We start from the raw sequence: 23,759 nt of genomic DNA, 5'->3' as shown, positions 1-23,759 counted from the left end.
CTTTCACAGTGTTTTATAGTTTTGGGAATGTAGGCCTTTCATTCTCTTTGATTAGGTTTATTTTTGCCTAATAAGAAATCAATGACAGATTATAAACTACAAATTTAAATGACTACTCTAGTTGAAAAATAATGGTATTTTAGTTCCATAAGGTATATATATTGTTCTCATCTATAAGGTCAGTTGTCACTAAACTTCCAAAGGGAAAAATGTTCTTGGGATCCAATAGCCCAGGGAGTAACTGATCCTTTTCCTACCAAACTCCTAAGTAGATACTAATTTAAGATGCTTTAACATATAAGCTGAATTTTAGAAGCAGAAAAATGACACTGGAGTGCATGGCAAAGTTTACTAAGAAAAGATTTACTCTTGTTTTGAAAGGTCTTCCCTTTGAGTAATTTGAGCAGTATCATTTGCAGAAGCCTCCTAAAAATTCCAGTGACCTTCATGAAATAAACTGCATGCAGTGCCAGGAAACTAGTCGAGGCTCGCAGCTACGCGAGAAGTTCATGGCTTGGACGGCGTTTAGTCAACATGTATATCAAGTTTCAGTAATTTCTCTGTAATGTTACATTTAGATAAGGCATTTGTTCTTTGTTTTTACAGAAGTTATGTTAAAGATGTCTTTTGAAGTAGATCTAAGAATTGATGGATGACTGTACAAGGAATATATAAGAAACATCCATAAGATCTAAAGACCAAAGCATGTTCAGGAATTCAGAGGCAGGAACATGACTTTCATAGGGTGCGTGTTCTTGGGCAAACTTGACTGCCAACTTAGTAAACCGAAATTTACATTTGCTACCTCGTTACATAATCAAATTTCTATTTCTATTGACTTATGATTGACTATCTGAAATTGCCCAGATTTTTAACCTGACTTAGAAATTCTTCCTTAACTTTAGAAGTTGAAGTAAGTTCCTCAGGTGAAATACAACTTCACTCTTTTAATGTGGGGTTAAATATGTGCTGGTAAAACTATGGATTTTCAGAAATAACTATGTTTCTCCCTACAATTTTAATCATAAAATACAAACATGTAACAAAGTGATGTGCTCTGTTCGTTTTGGTGTGGCATGCATTAAAATTTGAACTTCGTCTGGTACCTGCTGATGTAACAGTTTCTGCCTGGCATGTATGCACAGAAATAGATGCAAATGACTTGAAGTGATGCTTTTAATTACAGTTGCCCCTTGGACAACTTGGGTTTGAAATGTGTGGTTCCATTTACAGGGATTGTTTTCAATAAATACAGCCCTCTAAATGTATTTTCTTTCGTTTTCCTAACATGAGCTTGCCTTAAGAATACAGAATATACATATAACAAGAAAATATGTGATTTGTTATTGGTAAGGGTTCTGGAACAGGCTATTGGTAGTTAGGTTTCCGGGAAATCCAAAGTTACACAAGGATGGGGGGAGGGGGTCCCTGCCCTCTTCTCCTTCACAGGTCAATGGAACTGAGATTACTATCTAAACAGAGGGACATTTTCATCTTGAAATAGCTAACTGTTGATGTTTTTTCACCTAGTCTCTACAGATAATCCGTGTTTACTGAAAATAAGTTGATAACTATTCACGCTCTAGTTATACAATGATAATCTTTGTGTAGGATTTTATTTTTTTCATCAAGTATCCTCTTTGTTTAAAAAGAAGCAAGTTTTACACGTACATTTCCCCCAGGGTAAATATGCTTTCGATGTGTGAATATCTGATTTACGAAAAATGGAAGCCAGGGTTATTTTCAGACTATGCAAATTTCCTTTATTTCCTCTAGTTTACGTGGTAAGAGCTCCTTACGTGTAGGAGCAAACAGGTCACAACTTAAATTTTACAAAATAAGTTTGCCAAATTTAAAACATGGTACTGTTTTGGTTTTAGTTCTTTTAGAAAATCACTAGCTTTACATTAAATTTCAAACGAATTCCTTAAGTGTTTTAGGCTTATTAAAAAACCACTCCCTTTTAGCCCCTGTGATAAAGTGATGAATAATATACCATGTGCCCCCTTCCTGGTTTTTAGCCCTCGTGGGAACCCGCCCAGGACTTCAAGTCAGTGTGTGATGTTTGAGCATCTGAGAAAAATTTTTCCCTCAAATTGAAGGCTTCTTTTAAAACTAGCAGTCAGAGAAAATAAAATAGTTTTCTTCTCAAAGACTTACCCGTAATAATATGAATGTTTTCGGTACCCGCCCCCCCCACCCCGTGCCTTAGTGTTTTCGATCGTAACAAACTGCTCTTAAAACACATCTTTAACACTCCCAGTGGAAACGTGCATTAACTTTTGTTTAATGTTTCCAAAAAGGAATACTTACCCATAAACGTCTTCAACGTGGTTACAAAGAAGAGTGAAAGAAACACTGGTAAATGTCTAAACGAGATGTTTTACCATGTATTTTTAAACGCAGTTTAGTAGATAATTTAGCTGAAGAAATAGAATCGGTAGGGACTCCGTCTGGTTCGTTGCGTCTGCAAACATTACAGAAATCCGGGAGGACACAGGAGCGTTTTAAAGCGTGTTGGCGGCATGCTTCTTTCCACTTTTCCCAAACCTTCGCGGTCCGCAGGTGCGGTGCCGGTCCCGGCCGGGGCTCCCGCCGAGGGTCGGCGCGCGGCTGCGGAGTCGGTGGGCGGGCCGCCGCCAGCGGGCGCTGTGGGTCCGCGGAAGCCGGCGACGCGCCGGCGCTCGGCCGCCGCGGCCTCTGGGCCGGCGTTCGCCAGAGCCCGAGGGAGGAATCCCTGCCGCCCCTCCGTTCGGCCGCTGTTTGTCACCGGCACCCCAAGTTCTCGCTCACCTCGGGGAGGGTGAGAGCGTCCCAGAGGCGAGTTAAGGAGAAGGGCGCGCGGCGGGCGCGGGCGTGCCGGCGACCCTGCAGGGAGCGCCCGGCGCGGGGGGCGGAGGGTGCGCGGCCGGGACGCGGGCGCCACGTCCCCAGGAGTCGGCTGCACCCGCGGGCCCCGTCGACTCGGGTCCGGCCGCCGCGGACGTCAGGACCGACGTCGGGTGTGCAGCACCGCGCTCGGGGGGCTGCTGGGGCAGCTAAGGGGCGCGCGTGCGGGTGTGAGCCGGGCCCGCGGAGGGCACACCCCGCGCAAACGGGGAAGACCCGCGCGGAGCCCGCCGCCTTCCCTTCCGCGGGGCAAGTTTCGCCCTCGACGTTGTCCCTCTGCTGAGCTTAGAACTTGCCGGGCACCGCAGGCGCGTGCAGGGCGCGGGGGACGGGGGGCCCCGCTGCGCCCCCCACCCCCACCCCCGGCTGTCCTGGACGGCACCCCCACCCCGCCGCGGGACAGGCGCCGGGCGCGCGCGCTAGGGCCGCGTCCCTGGCGGTCCCGGCGGCGCTCGGCTTGCGCCACCGCCCGGGGCCGGGGGCGGGGCTCACCTGTCAGCCGGCGCCCCGCCTCGCGGCGCCCAATGCCGGGCGGGGGCGGATGACGGACGGGCCGGCCGCCCAACCGGCGCGCGGCTGCTGGGCCGCAGGCCAATGGGCTGCGCGGCGCGGGGCGGGGCCCCGCGTTTATAGTGCTCTGACAGCGCGCCGGCCGCGCTGACTCTCCTCGGCGGGGACGGCGGCGCCGGCCGGAGCGAGGAGCCGCGCGCACGGCGGTCCCGGCGCCCTCCCCGCACACAAAGGCCCGAGCGCGTCCGGCGCCCGCGGCGGGGACCGAGCCCCTCCTGCCTGCTCCGCGGGCCGGGGGCCGCGAAGACCGAGGAGGCTCCCGCGCGCCCGGAGGCGCCCCTCGCCGCTCCGCGCCCCGCGCTCCGGGACATGGAACCGCGCCGACGCGGCGCCCGCGCGCTCGGGCCGCTGCCCGCCCCCCTGGATCTATAGTGCGAGGCGGCCCGCTCGGAGCGCGGCGCCCGCCGCCAGCGCGACTCGTCTCTCCGCCTTTGTGTCCCGGCCGCGCGCCCTCCCTGCCGCCGCGCGCCCGGCACCCTGGAGCCGCACGGGAGCCTGCCGTCCGAGCTGCGTCCGGCGCGGCGCCCCGGAGCCCCGAGCCCGCCGCGCCGCCGCGCCCCGCGCGTGCGCCCCCGCCCCGCGCCCTGAGGGCCCCGAGCGGAGCGCCCCCGACCTCGGCGCCGGCTGGAGCGGCCCGGCGCGCCCCGGAGCCGCCTGCGCTCTCCCCCGTGCCTGCCCCGAGGACTGGGGCTCCGGCCTGCGCCCCTTCCCTCCGTCGTCGGGAGCGTGCGGAGCTGGGAGCGGCTTGGCCATGGCCGCGAGGAGGGACCCCGTGTGGAAGTACTGCTGGGGAGTTTTGATGGTTTTATGCAGAACTGCGATTTCCAGGTCGATAGTTTTAGAGCCCATCTATTGGAATTCCTCGAACTCCAAGTAAGTGGCGTCCGCGATCCCCCTCGGCCCCGCCCGGGGTCCGCCGCGTCGCGCCGTCCGGGCGGGAGGAAGGGCTGAGCCGCGCAGCCCCGGGGCCTGTTTGTTTCGGGAACCCCGGCTCCCCGCACCCCAAGTCCCCCGGCCCCCACCCTCGCCACATCTTACTTGATGGAACTCTTGGCCCGGCTTTTCCAGCCGGGGCGCCGGATCTGAGGGGCGCCTTCCCCGCCCCCCTTGCCCCAGGGGGAGCCCTCGGCGGCTCGGGTGTCGCGTCCGGGCGAGTGTCCGGCGGCCGTACCTGGCCCTCACTCCTTCCCGCGGACGGGAACGGGGCCACGGGCCGGGCCGGCGCGCGCGCGCTGCGGGGCTGCGGGCAGCGGTGGGTGCCGCGCGCTCCGGGGGCGCCGAGCCGGGGTCGGCCGAGCGGCCCCCGCTGCCCCCGGAGCCCCGCAGCGCGCCGCCGGCCCCAGGGTGCGCGGGGAGCTCGCCGGCCCCGCCGGAGAACTCGGGCGGCGAGCCGTCTCCTCCCCGCCGGGGGCGCGGGCCGCGGCTGCTCCCGCAGAGCTCTCGGCTCGTCGGCTGCGCCCTTCGCTTCTAAACCAGTGGCCCCGAACTCTTCGCGGTCCAGTTGGCGGACTTGGTGTTTAAGGGCGCTTTCTGCAAAAGCTTGAGGCCCTGCCCAGTCGACGCGGCTCCTGAGGCCTTGGCGCTTGGGGAAGCCTGGGTAGGAATGGGATCCTTGGATCCGACTTGGTTTTACCGAACAGTGTGGCCACGAGAAAGCTAGGCCTTGTGAAGATTAACTTTCGGCGTGAGCTGCCGGCATAAGACATATTTAGAATTGAGAAAAGGCGATTCATCCCTCAGTCTATACGGCGGTGACTCGTAATTAGGTGCCTGTGCGTTCAGTTGTGCGTATTAGCTCCTTCTTGGGGTACATTTCGAATCAAATGCAGAACTGTTTTTACACAATCATGGGATTTTAGCCTTGGGAAACTTGGGGAAAGTGTGGAAACCTTGGCTGGTTCCTGGAGTAATAAGCCTTTGAGATCAGAAGGAAAGTCAGTGGCCTAATTGAAGACAGGCAAGTTGGCCATGGATTTAGGAGTAAAGAGATGGGGGGCGGTGGGGGGGGGGGTTGATTTACAAATCACATTTTAAAAAATTACATCCACTCTTTTAAAAGTGATACATTTCAAATTCACCAACCTGCTTACCAAGAATTCCCTGCTATAAGGGCAAGACACGTCCCAGCCAAACATCGGATTAAACACATTCTTGCACGACGCTAGCTGGCACTTTCCAACGCTGCTCCTATTTAAAAGTTACTCAGTGCCACCCCCTCCCATGCGCCCGGCCTTGTAGGGACTACTGTTTTTTTCTTTAAGGTAAGATTTGTGCTTGCTGAGAAAATGGTCGCAGTGACATCTATCCCCAGACCCGGAGTGGTGAGGCTCCCGGAGGTGCGGGAAGGCGCCGGGCTCAGACCCGAGCGCAGCAGCCGGCGCCCGGGCCGGGCGGTCCCGGGAGCCCAGGCTGGGCGAGCGGGGACCAGGCCAGCCAGTGTTCGCTTTGCGCCTACAGAGGTCACTCTTCCACGCGCAATGCTCTCGGCGCCAGCCCTCACCTCTTCCCCCAGGCTGTCTGCACCGCTCCACTTTGCACTTTCACTGACGGATTGTTTGGGGAGGCTGGTTCCCCTCCCCCCCCCACCAGGGTTTAATATTTACATTTAAATCTCGTCCAGAGAAACTCGCATTAAGCCTTCCATTGCTCAGCTCAGTGTATATGTGTCTCTGTTTACTCCTCGCTGTGTATCCGGAAGATTAGAAATACCTACTTGGAAGAAAACGTAGAAACAAGGATTACTTCCACCACAGCCATCAGTATCTTCTTGTCCTAATGTATTTGGGGTGGGGGGTGGGGGGAGAGGTGACTGGTGTTTTACTCACCATTCTGACAGTTAGGATTGCTCTGTTTTTCTGTGCTTCGGCCACAGAGCTGGAGGCCCTCTGGAGGCCTGCGTTTTGGAGAAGCCTGCCTCCCTGCCCCAATGAGGTGTCTGTTGGCTGTGAGTGCTCCAGTCCTTCAGAGTAGAATTTCTTCTAAAATCCTTGTGATAATGGCTTGCCTGGAGGACTGGATAATTTGTCCCTGGAAAAGGTCTACTTAAGAAAGAATGCAACTGAAGGCTAGCTTGAGAGATCAGAAAGATTTCTTCCTGGAGGAATGATATGAAAGAGCCTTTTCTAAGTTGCAGGATGAATAAAAACCCCTCGTGCCAAGGGGTTGCTTTATTTGCGGGAAGTTGCCTGTTTATTTCCAGGGGAAAGTTTCAGTCCGTAAATGTGATGTGGCAGAAAGGTAATCAAATGCATGGAAGTTTCACATCAGTTCCTGTGAACTGTGGAACAATTCATTTGTAATGAAGCAGCCATCAGTAATTAGATTTGTTTCATTCGGAGGTCAGCTTTTTTTAGCAGGTGGTCGACATAGGGAGCGCGAGCAGCTGTTTGGATGCAGGCTCCAGAAAATCCTTTGTAAATTCACCGTCTCCATAACTACTTTAATCACACTGTCTGCTGTCCCTGAGAGTTTATACAGCCATCAAAAGAAGTTCTGTATCCTGGAACATTAGCGGCTGCCCTGCGAGGTGGGTCACTCCCATCTCATGCACAGGCTCCCGTAGGCTTGCCTCCGTTTTTGCCTGGTAGGTTGTTTAAGCCTCCCCACCCCACAACATCCCCCCCCCCCCCAACTAGGCAGAGAATTGCAAAGCCTGGCTTTCATTTCCAATTAACATTTCAGTAGAACAGCTTTAACAAGCGTGATGTTTTTGCCAGAATAAAATAGTTGCCTCTTCTAAAAGATGCCCACGTTAGAGTGAGCAAGGCTGTACTGGTGTGGTATCCTACAATGCATTGCACTGACTTCGTTGAAGGTTTCAGCCGCGCATTAATTTCTCATGTCTAGGGGGACACTACCCTGTGCACCATATACTAGTTAGTTAACAGCTCATTCTGCTTTTCCCCTGTCATTTTCCCCTGCAGAATGGTGAATTCCTGATATCGATAGTCTTCATACAAAAGAATGGCTGGATAATATCCAGATAACCTATGATACGTGGGCCCCACCACAGTCAGGCTCTGAATAAATACGGACCTGTCAGAGATTGATAAAATAAACTACAAAGGATAGTGCTGTTTAAACAGTCCATTCAATGCCATATATAAGCCAGCCTGCCTTCCATTGTGTCTGAAATTCTTATTTTTGTAGATAAACAAATGCACATTCAACACTGATTGAATAGCCCCTTGAACTGTGCTCCACAGTTTGCGTTTGGGTTAATCTTGTCGGTTTTAATGTAGAGAGAAAAAAGCACAAAACACCAGGGGTGAAATTGTGAGCGCTTTCCCATCCACATTCCTCACATTTTGTCAGGATGATAAACTATAGGTAATCGAGTGTCGTTGTTCTTCAGGACAACTGAGCCAGGGCGAGCACAAAGACGGAGCTGAAGCGATGTCTCACAACATGCTTGGCCGCCTCCTTTTCAGGCAAGAAGAGAATTTATTTGGGAATCGTGTGTCTAGGGACCGCGCTTTTTAACCTCGGCAATTACAGCCTCAAGCCTCAGAAACGGGAGCTGGAGGTTAAGATGATTTGTTAAGCACTCGGTTCTAAATCTTTCACAAAGCGTAGCTGTTGACACTTGTCCTGTGGATGTAAAGAAATGCAAATGACTGCAAATTTCCCGAACGCTTCCGACTCCCAGGCAGTGGTAGAAGGACAGGTGAATTAGCCCTTTCCCCCAGACCAGCTGAAAAGTGCAGATCGGCATGGTGTGGCATGGTGTCTCCGTGGGAAGTTGGCCGAAGAGTCATGGGGCATTTCGACCACTTATCGTAAAACCTCTTATCTGTAAATTTCCTGAGAGGACTCCTTTGGTTGGTGGATCAGCGCAGTAATTATCCTCGGAGGGACACTGCAGCGGGAGCGAGACAGCCTGTGCTACCTTGCCTTCCGCAGCTCGCAGGAGGCCGAGGGTGACATCTACCTTAGCGTGATGTTTCCCAGAGCGTCTGCCTAATGGGGGACGATCTGAGATCCCAGCGTGACTGCAGCCATGCGTCATCGGAATGGGAGTGGCAGGGAAAGGAAACACAGACTATAGACCCTCAGCAAAAAAGGACATATTTTTTTTTTTTTGTAGAAAGGGTATTTCTTTACCATCTTCTGAAAACTTTATTCTTAAACCGTTCCATCACAAAGTCGACAAAAAGCAGGGCTCTCGTAAGAAATAGTGATGAAAATGGCACTTCTGTCTGTCTAATCTCTGCTTTCGTTGGCTGCTGACATAAAGAGCCTGTTTTTCAGGTCACTTATCATACATCTACATAGATTTGCTTATGAGCTCAGCCTTTGTGTAGCGGAGGAGAGCCTTAAATAGGAGTGTTCAACTGTTTAAAATATTTTGATTAAAATATGCAGAACCCATAGAGCTATAAGCTTCTAGGCAGGAATTAGCTCTTTCAGGGAAGAGCTCTCCCCCTCCCCAACCATTTTTTTTTTAAGGGATGGGATTAGAATGGGCTGGGAAGAGGGATAGAAGAAAAGCAAAGGAGAAGGATGGCGAATGGGACAGTGTTCCGAACAGCTTGGAAAAACTCCTGTGGCTTCATTGTCTCTGTAAAGCCAGAGAATACAAAGACATAAGGAACTCAGCCCTTCTCCCATGATGGAAAATGTAAACCATTGACACGGCCCCCTGTTTAACTTGTTTAATTCTTGTTTTAAATTCAGTGCTATGCTAGCCGTGTGAACTCTGAAGATTTCTTCAGTAATCCATTTTGTAGTTCCGACTCAAAAACAAAGTGAAAGGGTCTGACACAATTTGCTTTTATTTTTAGGCAAATCAACCCTGGTCATAGTTAATAAGGGGATTACAACCCAGACTAGGTCTTTACAGATGTAATGTAAATCAAGTGCAGAGTATAAAGAAACTGATCCCTTTTGATTGAAGTATGGTAAAAAGGCATAGAGAAACCAGCGGCAGTAATCTGATTGTATGGCAATAAAACCACCATTTTCTGTCTTTCAGATAAAAATAATGTGGTAAATCCATGCAGTTCATAAGATGTAAAGGCAGATAAAGGGGGAAGCCATGGCAACATATAGATTAGCTTGATGTTGGAAATGACACGTCCCTGAAAAGGGTGTGAGGCGCAGCCCCCTTGCTGCAGGCTGTGGGCTATTATGTGAGAACCACAGAGACTTGGAGACTGGGATTAGAAAGTATGAAAGCCCTACTTGTGGCCCGGGATGGTTAAAGCAGCAAAGAAAGCCGCTCAGTTCTTGCTCATTGATGGTGGATAATATGGCAAAGGTAGATTTCATTGGCCGCCCTTTCTCTTAGAGGTTGAGATACGGGGCTGATTAAAACTTCGGATCACCGCCGTGGTGAAAGCCTGCAAGATTTTCCCTTTTAACTCCTGGCCTGACAGCGACAGCCATTCTGTAGGATTAACTGCCCTTGGCCGTCCTCGCCTTCATCCCTTTGGGCCTGAGGCAGGGCCATGCTGGGAAGGCTCAGAAACCAGAGGGGAAGGTAGGGCTGGAGCTCCCTGCAAGCAAGGGGGACCTTTGGATCGTAGCCAGGTTTCAGACCCAGCACCTTCTCCCACCGCATGGGAGAAGCAAGGGTAAACATTCCATATTCTTCCTCTCCCTCAGCCGGAGAGCTCTTCTCCAAGTTTGGTTCTTCCCACCCTGGAAAAGAATATATAATACAATAAAAGCAAGGGGTGGGGGGTTTGAATCAGCAGTAATCCAGTAGAACCAAACCAGTGGGCTCCATCTAGATGATGTTTTACTCACCGATGCGAGTCTTCACCTTCGAGTTGAATGGGATGGTCGGATTGGAAAGGGTTAGCACTGCCCCACTTTAAAGTTGAAAACAAACACGAAAAAGTCGCCATGCTGTAGGGTCTGACTGCCTTCGGTCTTGAACAACCTCGAGAGTAAACTAGACTTTTGTTTTTGCCTTCCACACTTTCCATTTTAGTCATTAAACAAAACAAGCCATTGAAACCACGGTTGGGTTACAGGCAGAGTGACATCCGCCAATTGGGTCATGCCAGCGAAGAAGTATTTGTTTTATTGCCTCCTATTTGGTGTTTTAGAAGAGTCTCAGCATTTCTTTGGGAGAGTCTGAACTCTCAAGGCGTTGACAATACTGAAAGCCACAAACACCCCCAGTGTCTTTCTTGATGGAGTGGGCGAACGGGGCTCCATGCTGTTCTCTGTAACAGCAACACGGGGCCCTTCTAGACCAACTTGTTCCGGGAGTGTCTGAGACTTTCAGCAAATCTCAAATATTCTATTTCAGACCCATTGCGTTGTTTTGGTTCTTAATACGGAGCTGACCCGACCCTCTGCTTGGCAGGGCTGGGGTTTATCGCCTTTGTCACCCGTTTGTTCTGGTCATTGCTGTGTAGCTTTCATAGATCAGAAGCCATTTAAAACTTACTGCACATGCACTTGCCCATGCGCAGTGCCTGCTACGTTACCTTCCTTTCTAGTCTAATTCAGTAACCCATATCAAAAGGTCCTTTGCACTTGTCTAGATTCTCCAAAGAGAAGGGACACCCCCTAATTTACAAGCTGGTCACATCCAAGCACCTTGCATTCTACATTTGACAATGATTGCTAATGGCCCATTCAGCTATAGCATTTGCTTGTTAACAGGGAACAGAGCATGATAAATGTCCAGCAAGCTTGCGGCCTCCTTCAGCTTTTCATATGCAGACTGGTGCATATTTATGGCAGGCAAATGACAAAAGGAGACGCTGAATTGCCCTGGCCTCCGGCTTTCTACTAGGAATGGGGTTAAAGTGATTAAATGGAGCAGGGGAGCCATGCCTCCTGTCCACTGTCCGTTGTGTGGCGTTCTGGCCTCTCCTTCTACCTGCGTAAGCCTATTTAAGCCGTCCCAGAGATAAGGATGGTTGGAGTTGGTGCGCCGATGAAAAAAGTAGGTGATCAGTTATGACATGTTTTCCAGGCACACCGAATGCCAGGTGAACCGATTTCTGCCGCTCCCGCAGAGAATTGGCAGTGGCTCTTTATTTTCCTTTTTCCTGTATAAACTCAAACGTGTAATTCTAGTTCAAAGCATTTTGTGGCTGGTGAAGTGCGTGCTTGCTAAATTAAAAAAAAAAAAAAAAAAGAAACTAGTGGGAGAACACTCCATTAAGGGAAAAACAAGCCATTTCTGCCCTCACTAATTCTCTACCCAGAATATGAAGGGGGAAATGGTTGCAGTGAAGTAGTAATAGTTTGCTATTTTCTTTCTCTAAAAGTACAGATAGGTGAAGGTCCTAACAACTCAATGGTGGACAGACAGACGTTCAGGATGCTCGGAGTGAACCACAGGTGATGTGCTTTGCTTTGAAAGCTCTGGCTTTCCAGCACTATAGATTCTTCATGCTTTCTGTATGAAACGAGGGAAGAGTCCAGTTTATTTTCTCAATTTAAGCTTATTTGCATCCAGGCTTAATTAGAGTCCTTGTAGAGGTCTTCCAGTACTTGCTGGGTACATCCCTGTTGTGCCCAAGGCATTCCTCGTACGGATTCCTCCCGTGTCACCCCAGAATAATTATGAGTGCTACTCTCATTTGTGACCCCAGGAGAGGCAAGGTGTTTGTACTGAAGGAAAGTGATGGCGGACAGTCCTTTGGCTTGGGTGGTAGTTATGGGCTGTGTGCTTGTAATGCAGTGTGTGTGTGTGTGTGTGTGTCTGTTGGGTCCAGCACCCTGTGGTCCGCCCACTGTATTGCTCCCCAGCACACTCCCTCTGGCGAATTAGAGTTTCCAGCTTCTCCGCAGCCTCCAGGGTTCTGATGGGTGACCTGAGCCACAGCGTGGTTCAACCACCTGATGAAATGCCTTTGAATCCTGGTCCTTCGCTCTTTCCACTCGTTGTTGAGCTGGCTCACAGTGGCCTGAAACCTGTGCCCTGAGCCACAGCTGTCTTACGAATGAGTGGGCCAGGCTGGTCGTGTGCAGGGCCAGCTCAGAATGTAACTTACCTGCTAAAGAAACTAGAAAATGCCAGTTTTCATCTAACTACCAGAGCTAAATTGGAGGTTCATGTTAGATAAAAACAAGCTCTTGTAAGCTCCCAATCCCCCCCTTGTCTGTAGGCAAATGGATCTTCATTATAATGGACTGTCTCATAAAGCTTACAGATTCCCCTAGATGAGTGCCCTCTTTATGACATAGATCAAACATAATTTCTTTAAATCTTGTCTCTGTAATCCCCCAGCTCTTTAGTTAAATAACGAGGGTATAGGAAACCTTATACACTGCACTGTCATGATTCATACTGTAAGCCTTAATCCCCTTTAGGGCCCTCTCTATCCCTAGGAGGTGGGGACTAGAGCTGTTTCTTTTTGGCAGTCTCCACCTAGGAGCTAGTGGGGACATCCAATAAGAATTAGTCCTGTGACCAGACACAACCCAGGTGTATGTTTGTGGCTGCTCGTGCTGTGTTGACATGTCACATATTACTAGAGATCTACTTACCCTCCAGAACGGTGGCCCTAGAACTTGAGGCCACAGAGGGACCTGGAAGGCTTGTTAAAACAGAGTTTTTTGCTGGACCCAGGTCTGGGCGGGACTTGAAAGCTACATTTCTCACAAACTCTCAGCTGCCGCTGGTGTCGCTCGGAGACCACACCTTGGGAACCATTGCCCTAAATCACCTTTTTTTTTTTTTTTTTTTTGGAAACAGCTGAACATTAGCTCATCATTTTCTAAGGCTATTTTGGAATCTTCAAGGAAACCTGTGGTCCTGGCCTTGGTGGAGGCCACAGGGATCATCCGCAGTGGATAAACCATTGATGTAGTCAGTAAGCATTTGTTAACTCTGAGGCCCCGTTACTAGGCTCTGATGAGAGAAAGGACTGCCTGTACCCTCAAGAAACTTAAGTCCTGAAGTGGCAGAGGGAAGCCAAGGTGGAGGACACCATCCCAGGAGGTCTCTGAAAAACGCAGGGAGCCAGTCAAAGTAGTAACATTGCAGCTGAGAGTGTGTGTGTGCGTGTCCCCATCAAGGGTACCATCCATAAGCATCCACATCTGAGCGTAGCTCACAGACAGACCCTACACACCAGCCGGCGTGGGACAGCTAACAGTGATGTCAGCTACCTTTCTTGATAGGACAGTGAACGGTGTCTTCTGGTTTCCAAGATGCACATGATGGTCATGGGAGGGTCAGGAAGTTTGATTTAGCGAAGACACCCAGGCCAGTGCTATTTTCATGGAGTTAAGAGTACATGCTTTGGAATCTGGCTTTTTGAGGTACCAGTGCAGCTGTTTTTCCCCTGTGTGACTGAGGGAGTATGCTCCGTGTCCCGTCTCTAAAATGGAGGCGGTAATCTAATAGTGATGAATAAAAGAGTCATAAAATTGTGGTCAGGATCAAAAGAGCTGAGCTCCGTGCTTGGCACAGTGAAGCAATAAATGTCAACTATTGTTAATAAAAACCAATTGAATATCTGTGTGTCGGGCTATGGCTCACTTTGCCTACCATATACAAACGCAGAATACACAAAAATGACGTGTTAATAAAGATTACAACATGACCCGTTCACCTTTTAAGGTTTGCCGTGTTGTATTTTGTTCACCTGCCAGACTTCTGCTCATCCTTTGTTATGTGAAGCGCGTTACTTCCCCTCTCCTATAAGGCGGATGCTCTCTCCTCTCTCCCCCTACCCCTGATGCTTTGTTGGAACATGTTCAACATGGAGACACCCGTTTCTCCACCGTGGACTGGGCAGAGCCTGGGCTGAATCCACTTTGTGTCCCCGTGCAGGATGGAGCAAGAGATTGTGCTGTTCTTGAACACATGCATGAGTCAGCCCGTAGGGATGGGCAGAGTAGCATTTTTCCCATTATATGTTTCATGTTCTTTCCTCTTTAGAAACCGACTTAACCTGGTGGACCCAGTTGGTTTTAACAACAGTGGTAGAGAGCTCCTGCTATATACCAGATGCCACTCTAACAGCTGACAAATACTGACTCATTAAACCTTCACAGTAACCATCTGAGGGAGGTGCCTTGATGTTCCTGCAATATTGATGGGGAGACCAAGGCACATTCGTTAACTCGCCCCAAGTCCTATAGCTACCAAGCGGTACAGTCTGCATTTGAACCTGATTACTCTGGTTCTAGGACCCCTTCTCTTCATTCTCTGCCTTTCTCTCATGTGATTGAGTGAAGTTATCAGAAATCATATGACTAAATTAATCCTACGTTTACCAAAAACAGTACGTAAGTGCATACAAGGTGGGTTAAAAAAAAAAAAAGTTCAAGGTATAAGTAACTCTTTCCTTGTCAACCTTGATTTAGAACCTTTCCTGTGACGGATATTATAATTCTAAATGGCCCCTCTGAATCTTTGATAACAAAGTTCTACCCCATGGAAACTAGACAGCTATGATAGTATGTAATATTAATGCATTTATCGAGTATTATTCCTTTGACTATTAACACTATCCTCTTAAGAATTTAAATATTTGATCATCTCTTCGCTGGGAGAAAAAGAGGTCAGATCTCCGAGGAGAGTTGCCTTTGGTAAGGCGCTGAGCATGCGTGTCAGGCTAAGGAGATAGTATGACATCTTTTTTAGAGTCTAGTCACAATTAAATGCCATTTTATTTTGGATTTTGGGACCTGTGCCAGCTTCCAGCTTGTCAGAGCTGAGAAGACTCAAATCAAGTCCAGGCCTATTTCTACAGCAAACTGGGATCCTGGCGTCTTGCCTGTGGATCCATTCAGTATATCCCATCTGGCTTTGGACGCTGTGCAAGTTTGAGGCAGTTTGTTTCAGGAAGCCGGGCCGCCTGGGCTCCTCCTGTCTCCAGAAGGAGCCCCTCTGCTCGCATCTTCCCCAGGACGACGTGTCTGCTTACCTGCTGACCACATAGCCGGCCAGAGGTCTCAGCCAGGCCTTCCTCCCCATCTGTCCGCGTCCTGTGTCCCTCAGTGTAATGGAGTCAGGCGGCCCTGCTCTGGTAGCTTAAGACTATTTCATTCCTGTGCATTTGACAGGGGTGGGGGCGGTTTGGTGAAGCCCCATCCAAGCTGATCACACGGTGCCTGAGCAGGGACTGTACTGAGCACAGGCACAGCGGTGCGGTGTGGGCATTTTCACCAAATACAGTTCAGGGGGGATCTGCGTGGACGTCTCCTTTGTGATGTCCGCAGGGCAGACCGGGCTGCTGTGGGACCCGCTTTACTTCTCTCCCCTCTCCCCTCCTCTCTGGGCTGTCTCCCGTCCAGTGCCCACCGCGCACCCGTCCATGACCCTGCTCCCGAGCCTGGGAAGCAGGAAGGGCGCAGGAGGCAGGCGCTTAGATGGCTAGTTGTAAAGCGATTGCGCACAGCCCTGTGAACTGCGTTGGCTGGCGTGTATCAAGAGAGAACAGAGTTTTGACTCCTCTGAAACCGTACTTATCAAAGCGTTCATTCGGAGCATCTACTCCGTGCAGGACTCTGGGGTGCGGGGCCGGGCATCCGTCAGTAAACACAACAGGCTCACTCTCGGGGGTCACACCCCACCCAGCCTGAAGAGCAGGAATTGGACCCCCTTGGTGTGCCTCTTTCTCTCAGTGCTGTTTCCCCTACCAAAGGGGAGAGGTTTCATTCACCCATGAAACATGGGTGAGTTGCTTATCTAAATAGGCAAAACTCTTTAGAATTAAAAAAAAAAAAAGGCGTGATGATAGGGAAGAAAGGGATGGAAGGAAGAGACACCCACACATAGACTGCGATGTTGCTGAGCATGGAGATCTTAATTCCATTCCTTCCAGTGTTCAAAACGCCAAGCCACTCCCTTTCGTGCTTTACATGTGCCTTTCGTCTCTGATGTTCCCACTCAAGTAGATGAGCAAATGGATCCACACACTTCTGCCTGAGACAACAGAGACCATCTGGAAGTGCCCCTTGAATTTCTTCCTATACGTATGTGAAAGCCACTTTTCTTTCTGGGGCCTCACCTATAAATAACAGGAGCACCACCTTCCTTTATAGACTCTCACTAAAAGCGTGGTTTGGAACAAGACCTTACAGGTGCAAACACATCCCAGCTGGGAAAGCAGCTCCCAGCGTCTCTTGCCTCTGCGGGGTCTGAAATACCTGTTCCACTAATGGGGCCGGCGGGGAGCAGCTCGCAGGGCAGACCTGGCCCGAGTGACTCACTTCCCTATTGCTTTGCCACTCCGCCTCCCAGCACCCCAGTTTTGCCTTCTCTAGCTACAGACTTCATGGGGTGACTTTTTTGAAAGTTTTGAGAGAAGGGTAAATAAGAACCCCTATTTGTTGTTGCCGTTGTTGTAAGTGGCCATGTGTTTGTTTTTAACTCCATGGCAGAGATCAGCTCTTCTCTGTGAACACGGGAAGAGAAAATAGTGACTCGCTTAACGTCTGACTTACAGACGAAGATACCTTTTCCTCTTTCTTGTTAAGTTTTTATTTTAATTCCAGTATAGTTAACATGGTATTACCTTCGTGGCAGGTGTATAATAGAGTGAGTCAACAATTCTCTGCATTACTGGGTGTGCACCGTAAGTGTACGAAGATACCTTTTCCAACCTCAGCTTGCTCTAGGCCAGCCTGTGAATTGGAAGTTTTTATTACAGTGAAACAGATAAAACTTAAGTAAATCACTTGCACTATTCTCTTGAATGGAAACGTAAACCATGAGAATATTTGAGCACCCTAAAATAAAATTTACTTTAGCCCACCAATGTTTGAGCATTATGTCACAAAGAAAAAACAAGATTATCATCAAAAGGAGTCAGTTTTCATTCAGTTGTGCAGCATTGCAGGCTGTGAAATTTAATATTATTTTGACTCGTACAGTAATTGTAGAGTGACAGGGAAACGGATTACATTTGAATAAAAGCGTACACAGCAGTGCACACAGACAGTCGAAGGCAAGTCGAGGTCATTGGCCAGAGTGAGGCCTCTGGCTTTGCATCTTAGGATTTTATAAATAAGGCTTTTCCTTTAGGCTGGAGTTGAATACTTTTTTCCAGCATACACAGCAATGAGAGGCACAAATACTATCCCGCCTCACCTTGAAAAGTTGGTAAACTGGTTTGTGCACCCATCAACTCACTGTGCATTTGAATTTTTGTGCTTCTCATCTTTCTTTTTCTGGAAGAGATTTTGCTTGTCATTGGTGTGAAGCTTGAAAGGCACCCCTCCGCCTCACACACGCAGCCGCCCGCCCCCCCTCCCCCAGCTCTCAGATTTATAACACTTTAATGGTCCCATATTGTATAGCCTGCTTTTATGCCCCTTTTCTTTTCCTTGAATAAATCAGGTTCATGTTGCAGATGATATTTGTCTGAGAAAAGTGTGAAAGAAGGGCACCTGTGAAAACAATCAATTGTCCCAGCTCTCACTTTCGAATTAAAGCAGAAAATGTCAGTTAGGACCTCCAATTACTCTCTTATTTCTTGGAGGGTTGGAGCCACTGTCAGGATCATGGTGCGCTCGCTTCAAGTTTTAAGGTGATCACCTGCTATTCCGAGTCATGGTATCTGGTGACCTAATTCTGGATAAAGCTGACACCCTGTAGCGACACCCCACTCTCTCTGGTTTCAGAGAAAGTTTGCGCAGAATCTTGTTCTGATGTGAAAGTGCAAAAGGGGGCAGTAAAGTGCTATCCACAAAAAGGAAACTTTTTCCAAGTCTTTCTCAGGGTCGATACCACCTCTGTCTGCTATGGGCCCTGCTCTTACTTATTCCCTTTGTAACAAACACTTCTGTGCTGAGCTCAGAAGCTGCAGCAACAATGTAGCATTAAACGAGGTGATACAAGAGAGTATTCTGCTTGCTGATGAAACCCACATACGAATTCAAGTCCAGCTTTTGCAGCATTTCATTCTCTGGCGCACAGAAGGTTCCTGAAGGGAATCTTGGGCTTCTGTGTTCATGCTCTTCTAGCCCCAAGTGGACGCGGAAGGCCCCCCAGGGGCATGGTGAGGTTCCTCGTCGTGCCCGGGTCTGGGTTCACCCAGAGCCACGTGCACCATTTGCCAGGGGTGACCAGAAGGCCCAGCCAGTGCCAGCCAAGCTACAGAGGGCTCCTTCTTGTTGAGATTTGAGACAGACTCGTTTCCAAACAGACCGCTCCTTTTCCCTGCAGCCTTTGACATTTAATTAAAAATAGGAGCCCCTTATGGGATAAGGGCATGTTTTCCAAAATGTAGTAAATGCAAAGTGTACTTAATCTAGAACTCTGGCTTGCAAATAAACCCGTTCCGTGATCGGATGTGATTTTTTTGGTGCCAGCTCCTGGGGCAAACCAGCTTCTAAAGCTGGAATTCAGATTCCCTCAAATGTTAGCCAACTTCCAGAGTTCTGCAGTATAGTGATTCAGCATAAACCATACCCTTCCCGTATTTTTCATTCATGTGAATACACTACTTGTTCACTAATTACTAAGCTTTTGTGGACTCAGGAACTGATTTCTTAAATAGGCCACACTTCCCCCCCCCCCCATAATAACTTTATTTAGTTACTTTCTAAGGAAGGGCACCAAAAAGGTTAAAACCTCTCCAAGGCTTTAAATATTTTAAGTGCTGGTTTTTCAAAACCAGAATTAGGAAAGATTGCTCAGGAACAGGGAACTGTTTGTTCTTTGAAACTGTACACCCAACATGGTGTCCCAGCCTGATCACAGAAGCGTGTAACATTTACCGTAGAAACTTCTGAAAAATGCAGAAAGCTGACAGTCACACTCACCCACCCAGTAGCTCAAAGCAGTCCCAGGTACAGGCCCTCAGTTCGATCATCTGGGTACGTTTTCTGTGTCGTCAGCAGAACACGCAGAATGGTGTGTGTGTGCCCGTGTGTCTGCCGTTGAAATTAGCCACGTTCCTGTAGTGATCACGTGCTCTGATGTGGCTTTGAGACGAAAGATGAATCCTCCGTGAAAAGAGTAACGTCCGTTCATTTACAAATCTAATTTCGCTCCATCATGTGCTCCTGAGGTAGCGCCTCACGGGGGGGGGGGTGTCCCCCATCTCCCCAGTTTGCCCATCGGCAGGATTTGACAAGGTCCTGTTCTCAGGTGGATGATACCTGCTACCTTATGTAAAAAGTAAAAAGATTAGATGTTTAAAATAGATTCTTAGGGACGTAGTAGTAAATAGAAATGGCTCTGGACCTTCACTGAGACTTTTAGGTTAGAAGTGCCCTCCTCTGGCTGGCGGGGGTTGCCCCGGCCGGTCCTGTGCGTGGACCAGAAACGGGCCGGTCCCGTCTACGTCTTCTGACCTCTTCCATTCTGTGTCAGCCTGGGGGTTGTGCCCGCGGCCCCCGCGTGCCGAGCTGCCCTTGCTCGTGTGGGGGCTTTGCCCGTTCCTCAGTCGTTGACCCTCCCGGACCGGTTCCCCCAGGAGAACCAGGCCTTCTGATTTTCATGTGTATTTCCACAGACTGCAGCAGCGTCGAGGGGCCACTCGGCGACTGGGCCATTCTTGTAGGTTAATTGTGGGTGGGCGGCTCTGAAGGAAAGTGTAAGGGGCCGTTGAATGTCCTGAGCGGTGAGTGTCGGGGTCCGGGACACATGCGGGACCAGGTAGGGGAGAAAATGGGGCACCCGTAGTGGGGTTGGGGCTGCACTCGTGGCTCCCCAGCACAGCTCTCCCTGAGCATCTCAGCTACCGGCTTCCCCCGGGTCCCCCCGTTCCATCTGGCCGGGCTCTGACGTGGCGGGGCACCCCCTCCTCCATCTGGTTATTTCCCAGGAGCCCCTAAGTCCTGCTAATGCAACACGCATCAACAGAGGAATCCGGACGTGAGATCACACATGTGACGTCCTGGTCTGTCACAGAAAATTGAATGTTGTGACCCCCCCGAACTCCTAAATAGCTGGTTTATACTTTATTTTTTTAATGTTTTTTTTTTTTCTGAGGTGGGGGGCACAGACAGAGAGGGAGACACAGAATTCGAAACAGGCTCCAGGCTCTGAGCTGTCAGCACAGAGCCTGACATGGGGCTTGACCCCACGAACCGTGAGATCATGACCTGAGCCGAAGTCGGACGCTCAACCGACTGAGCCCCCCAGGAGCCCCTTTTTTTAAAAAAAAAATTTTAATGTTTTTATTTATTTATTTCTGATAGAGAGAGAGAGTATACTTTAAATGTTACTATGCTACTTTTCTTTTTTTAAGCATGGATTCCTAGAGTGGATTAATACAATAAGGAATATCATGTCACATGAGAGCTGGATTATAAATAGTTTCTACAATAATGAATATGAAGTTGAAATGTCTAATTTAGATTATTAGAGATCTAATTTAGATTACTAAATATTAATGTCTAATTTAGGTTATTAGATTGATTCAAAGTGTTCCCTGTGGAAAATATTAGAGTCTGCTTTGGTGAGTAACTTTTTAAAAAAACTTGGATTACATTTGATAGGTAATCAGAAGATAAACACATTCTACTATCAGATCTTTTCATTCCATGCAGGTTAACTCTGGAAACCCCACGTAAGGCTTCTATTTTATTCCATATTGTTTCTATTTGATTCAAAGCCATCACGTCCATTGTCTTGCTTGGAAATGACTCACTGGGGAAAAGCATAGAAGCTGCCTGTTTGTGCCCAGTCTTCCCCCCTTAGAGCATCCTGGGGGGCCCTCCAGCGAGGTGCCCAGCCACGCGTCAACTCCAGGAATAGCACTGAACCCCCAGTCTCCTGTCCGTCAGGCTTCTCCTTCCCAGCAAGGCAGTGGGTGACGACTCTCCTTTGAATAAGTGGCCTGGCTCAGAGGGAGTCGGCTCTGTCCCACCCAGGACACGAAGCGCTGTAGGTCTTTGTTTTCTGTTTTGGACTAGAACCCAGCAGCCTTTATTAAATGACACCTATAACTACTTTTTGTTGGCGTGTACTTTTAACAAAATCCACCTCCCCTGCGTGGTATGGCTCGTACCTCTGGGGCTTTTCCTCTGTGCTTCTTCTGGTTAGAAGATCAGTGTTATTTCATCACACAAAAAGAAATCGGCATCTGACCCCCACCGTGGAGAGCCAGGTTAGTGATTTGAAATTAGCCCACTGTCGCCCTCATCGTTCTGCGGGTGTTTTTGGCATTTCCTACGTCTAAATAGGAGACGTGTATTACTAAAAATTACAAAATATTCAGGCCGTGGCTTACGCTGTGTCGTCCAGTCTGACTTATTAAGGCTTCTCAGCGATCTTGAGGCAATAAAACCCAAATATAAATGACCTAGTTTCAGAAGCAGAACTCTGTGGCTACTGCCTTGATTTTGACATATTGTCGTTGTTTTCCACTCAGAAGTGGTATTATTAAGAAATTTACCCACTTGTGTTTTCATGTACATTTTGGATTCTCAGGCAGTTATCAGGAGACCACCCATAGCATTCTAATCAAAACTCAAATTTCATGTCGGTCAGTTTCCTCCTCCCCTCTCAGTTCCTGGCCTCCGGGGGCGACGTCTCCACTGACCACGCCTGGCCTGCAGCTAGACGCCATGTGACCACACCCGTGGCCTGCGCCTCCCTCGACTCTGTCTCCGTCTTCTTCCCTAGCCTCGTGGCTTATCTATGCAAAGCTCGATTTAGAAAAACTTGCATCTCACAAACCCAGATTTATGCTTTAATGTGATGCCGCGGCGAGAACTGAAAAGTGTGCAAAGGAAGGGGCTTTTCCTGTCATGTCGCGTGTTTGGCAAAGCGGGTCTTCATCTGCTTGGCGTGTCATGTACGTGTGCAGTGATCAAATGGAGGATAACGTGGTATAAAGGCTTTGATCAGCGCATAGCCGAGAATAAGTTCTCGAAAGCAGCAGCGTTTGTGGTTTTTTTAATTTTTTTTTATGTCTTTATTTTATTTTGAGAGACAGAGACAGAGAGCGAGTGGGTGAGGGGCAGAGAGAGAGGGAGACACAGAATCCCAAGCAGCTCCAGGCTCCGAGCCGTCAGCACAGAGCCGGACGCGGGGCTCGAACCCACGGACTGTGAGATCGTGACCTGAGCCTGAGCCACCCAGGCGCCCCGTAGCAGCACTTCTGTTATTAGTGGTTCTGGAGAGGCTGAGTGCCTTGCATGTTAGACAGGAAGGCGTTGTACAAGACGGCTGTGCTCACAGATCCTTCCGGAGAGAATGGATCCAGTGCTCAGTGTGCACTGCTCCTTGCTCTCTAGAAACACCGCCAGGCCCTGGAATGAGGTCCTGGAAACGCCATCTCTGCCATCAGGACATCCGTGTCCCAGCCCCAGAATCTTCCCGTGCTTGTGGTCTGCACATAGACCAAGGCACGTAATTTCACTTGAATTTATGTGTGCATTATCTTAGCTTCCCCTTGTTCTTCTGTGTTTTTTCAAGGACTATGTTATTTATTGAGCATTTAGTATATGTCAGCCCTTGGGCACTCAGTGCTCAGACACATGGGATTGGCCTGCCCTCAGGGAGCTAGACTGCCCGCTCCTGGGGAGAAGGGCCAGATGCTTTTTGTGGCTCAGCGCACCTGGCACAAAACAGGTTGCTTAGGTTGTTGCGCTCACTCGACTCTCTGCCCTCATGTCGCCTTAGAAACTAAGGGTTCCTGGGAAGCAAAGGGGCTTCCGAGGCTCACGGTTCACAGTGGTGATGAAGCCAAGAAGCTCATGATTCAGGCTCTCTGCTTCTGCTGAGAAACCATCATCTCATTGGTTGAATGGTGGGCCAATCAGTTTGTGTGTGTGTGTGTGTGTGTGTGTGTGTGTGTGTATTGATATAGTTTATATATTTTTTTACATTATATACATTGTATTACATATAAATCATGTTATATATAAGCCAGTTTACATGTAAATATATAATATAGTGTTTATGTATATATATATACGTGTATAAAAATAAGTAAACTTTGGGGGCACCTGGGTGGCTCTGTCAGTTAAGCGTCCAACTTCACTCAGGTCACGTTCTCACAGTTCATGAGTTCAAGCCCCACATTGGGCTCTGTGCTGACAGCTCAGAGCCTGGATCCTGCTTCAGATTCTGTGTCTCCCCCTCTCTCTGCCCCTCCCCTGCTCACACTCTGTCTCTCCCTGTCTCAAAAATAAATAAACACTAAAAATTATTTTTCTTTAAAAATAAGTAAACCTTTAAAGCAGTCAAGTGCCGGGTCTTTCTTTAAGGAATTCTTGAAAGAGAAAAGGATCAAATCCTTGCCTTTCTTTTTGGCACAGCGTGTTCTGAAAAGCCAACAGACACTTTGCGAGGCATTTGGAACAGTAGGCTTCATCAGGACTGACTTTTTATGAGCGTATCAGATAGACTTACTGAAAGTCGAGGTTCCTCCCCTTCCCTTGCATTTGCCCAAGCCATCCCGTGGCTTACCCCT

At 49.1% G+C, this 23,759-nt stretch overlaps 1 protein-coding gene across 1 annotated transcript in view; it reads left to right on the top strand.

Moving 5' to 3' along the window:
• The first annotated feature begins 3,568 nt into the window (after nucleotides 1-3,568).
• Nucleotides 3,569-23,759, top strand: part of EFNB2 (ephrin B2) — a 46,204-nt gene continuing 26,013 nt past the window's right edge. The window contains exon 1 of the mRNA XM_039226689.1: nucleotides 3,569-4,332. Coding sequence (XP_039082620.1) covers nucleotides 4,211-4,332 — 122 coding nt within the window. The 5' untranslated portion in view covers nucleotides 3,569-4,210. The remainder of the gene's footprint in view (nucleotides 4,333-23,759) is intronic.

This window comes from Hyaena hyaena, unplaced genomic scaffold (assembly GCF_003009895.1).
Source record: "Hyaena hyaena isolate Hyena2069 unplaced genomic scaffold, ASM300989v1 scaffold_22, whole genome shotgun sequence".
NCBI lineage: Eukaryota > Metazoa > Chordata > Mammalia > Carnivora > Hyaenidae > Hyaena > Hyaena hyaena.
This window is presented reverse-complemented; position numbering and strand designations above follow the sequence as displayed.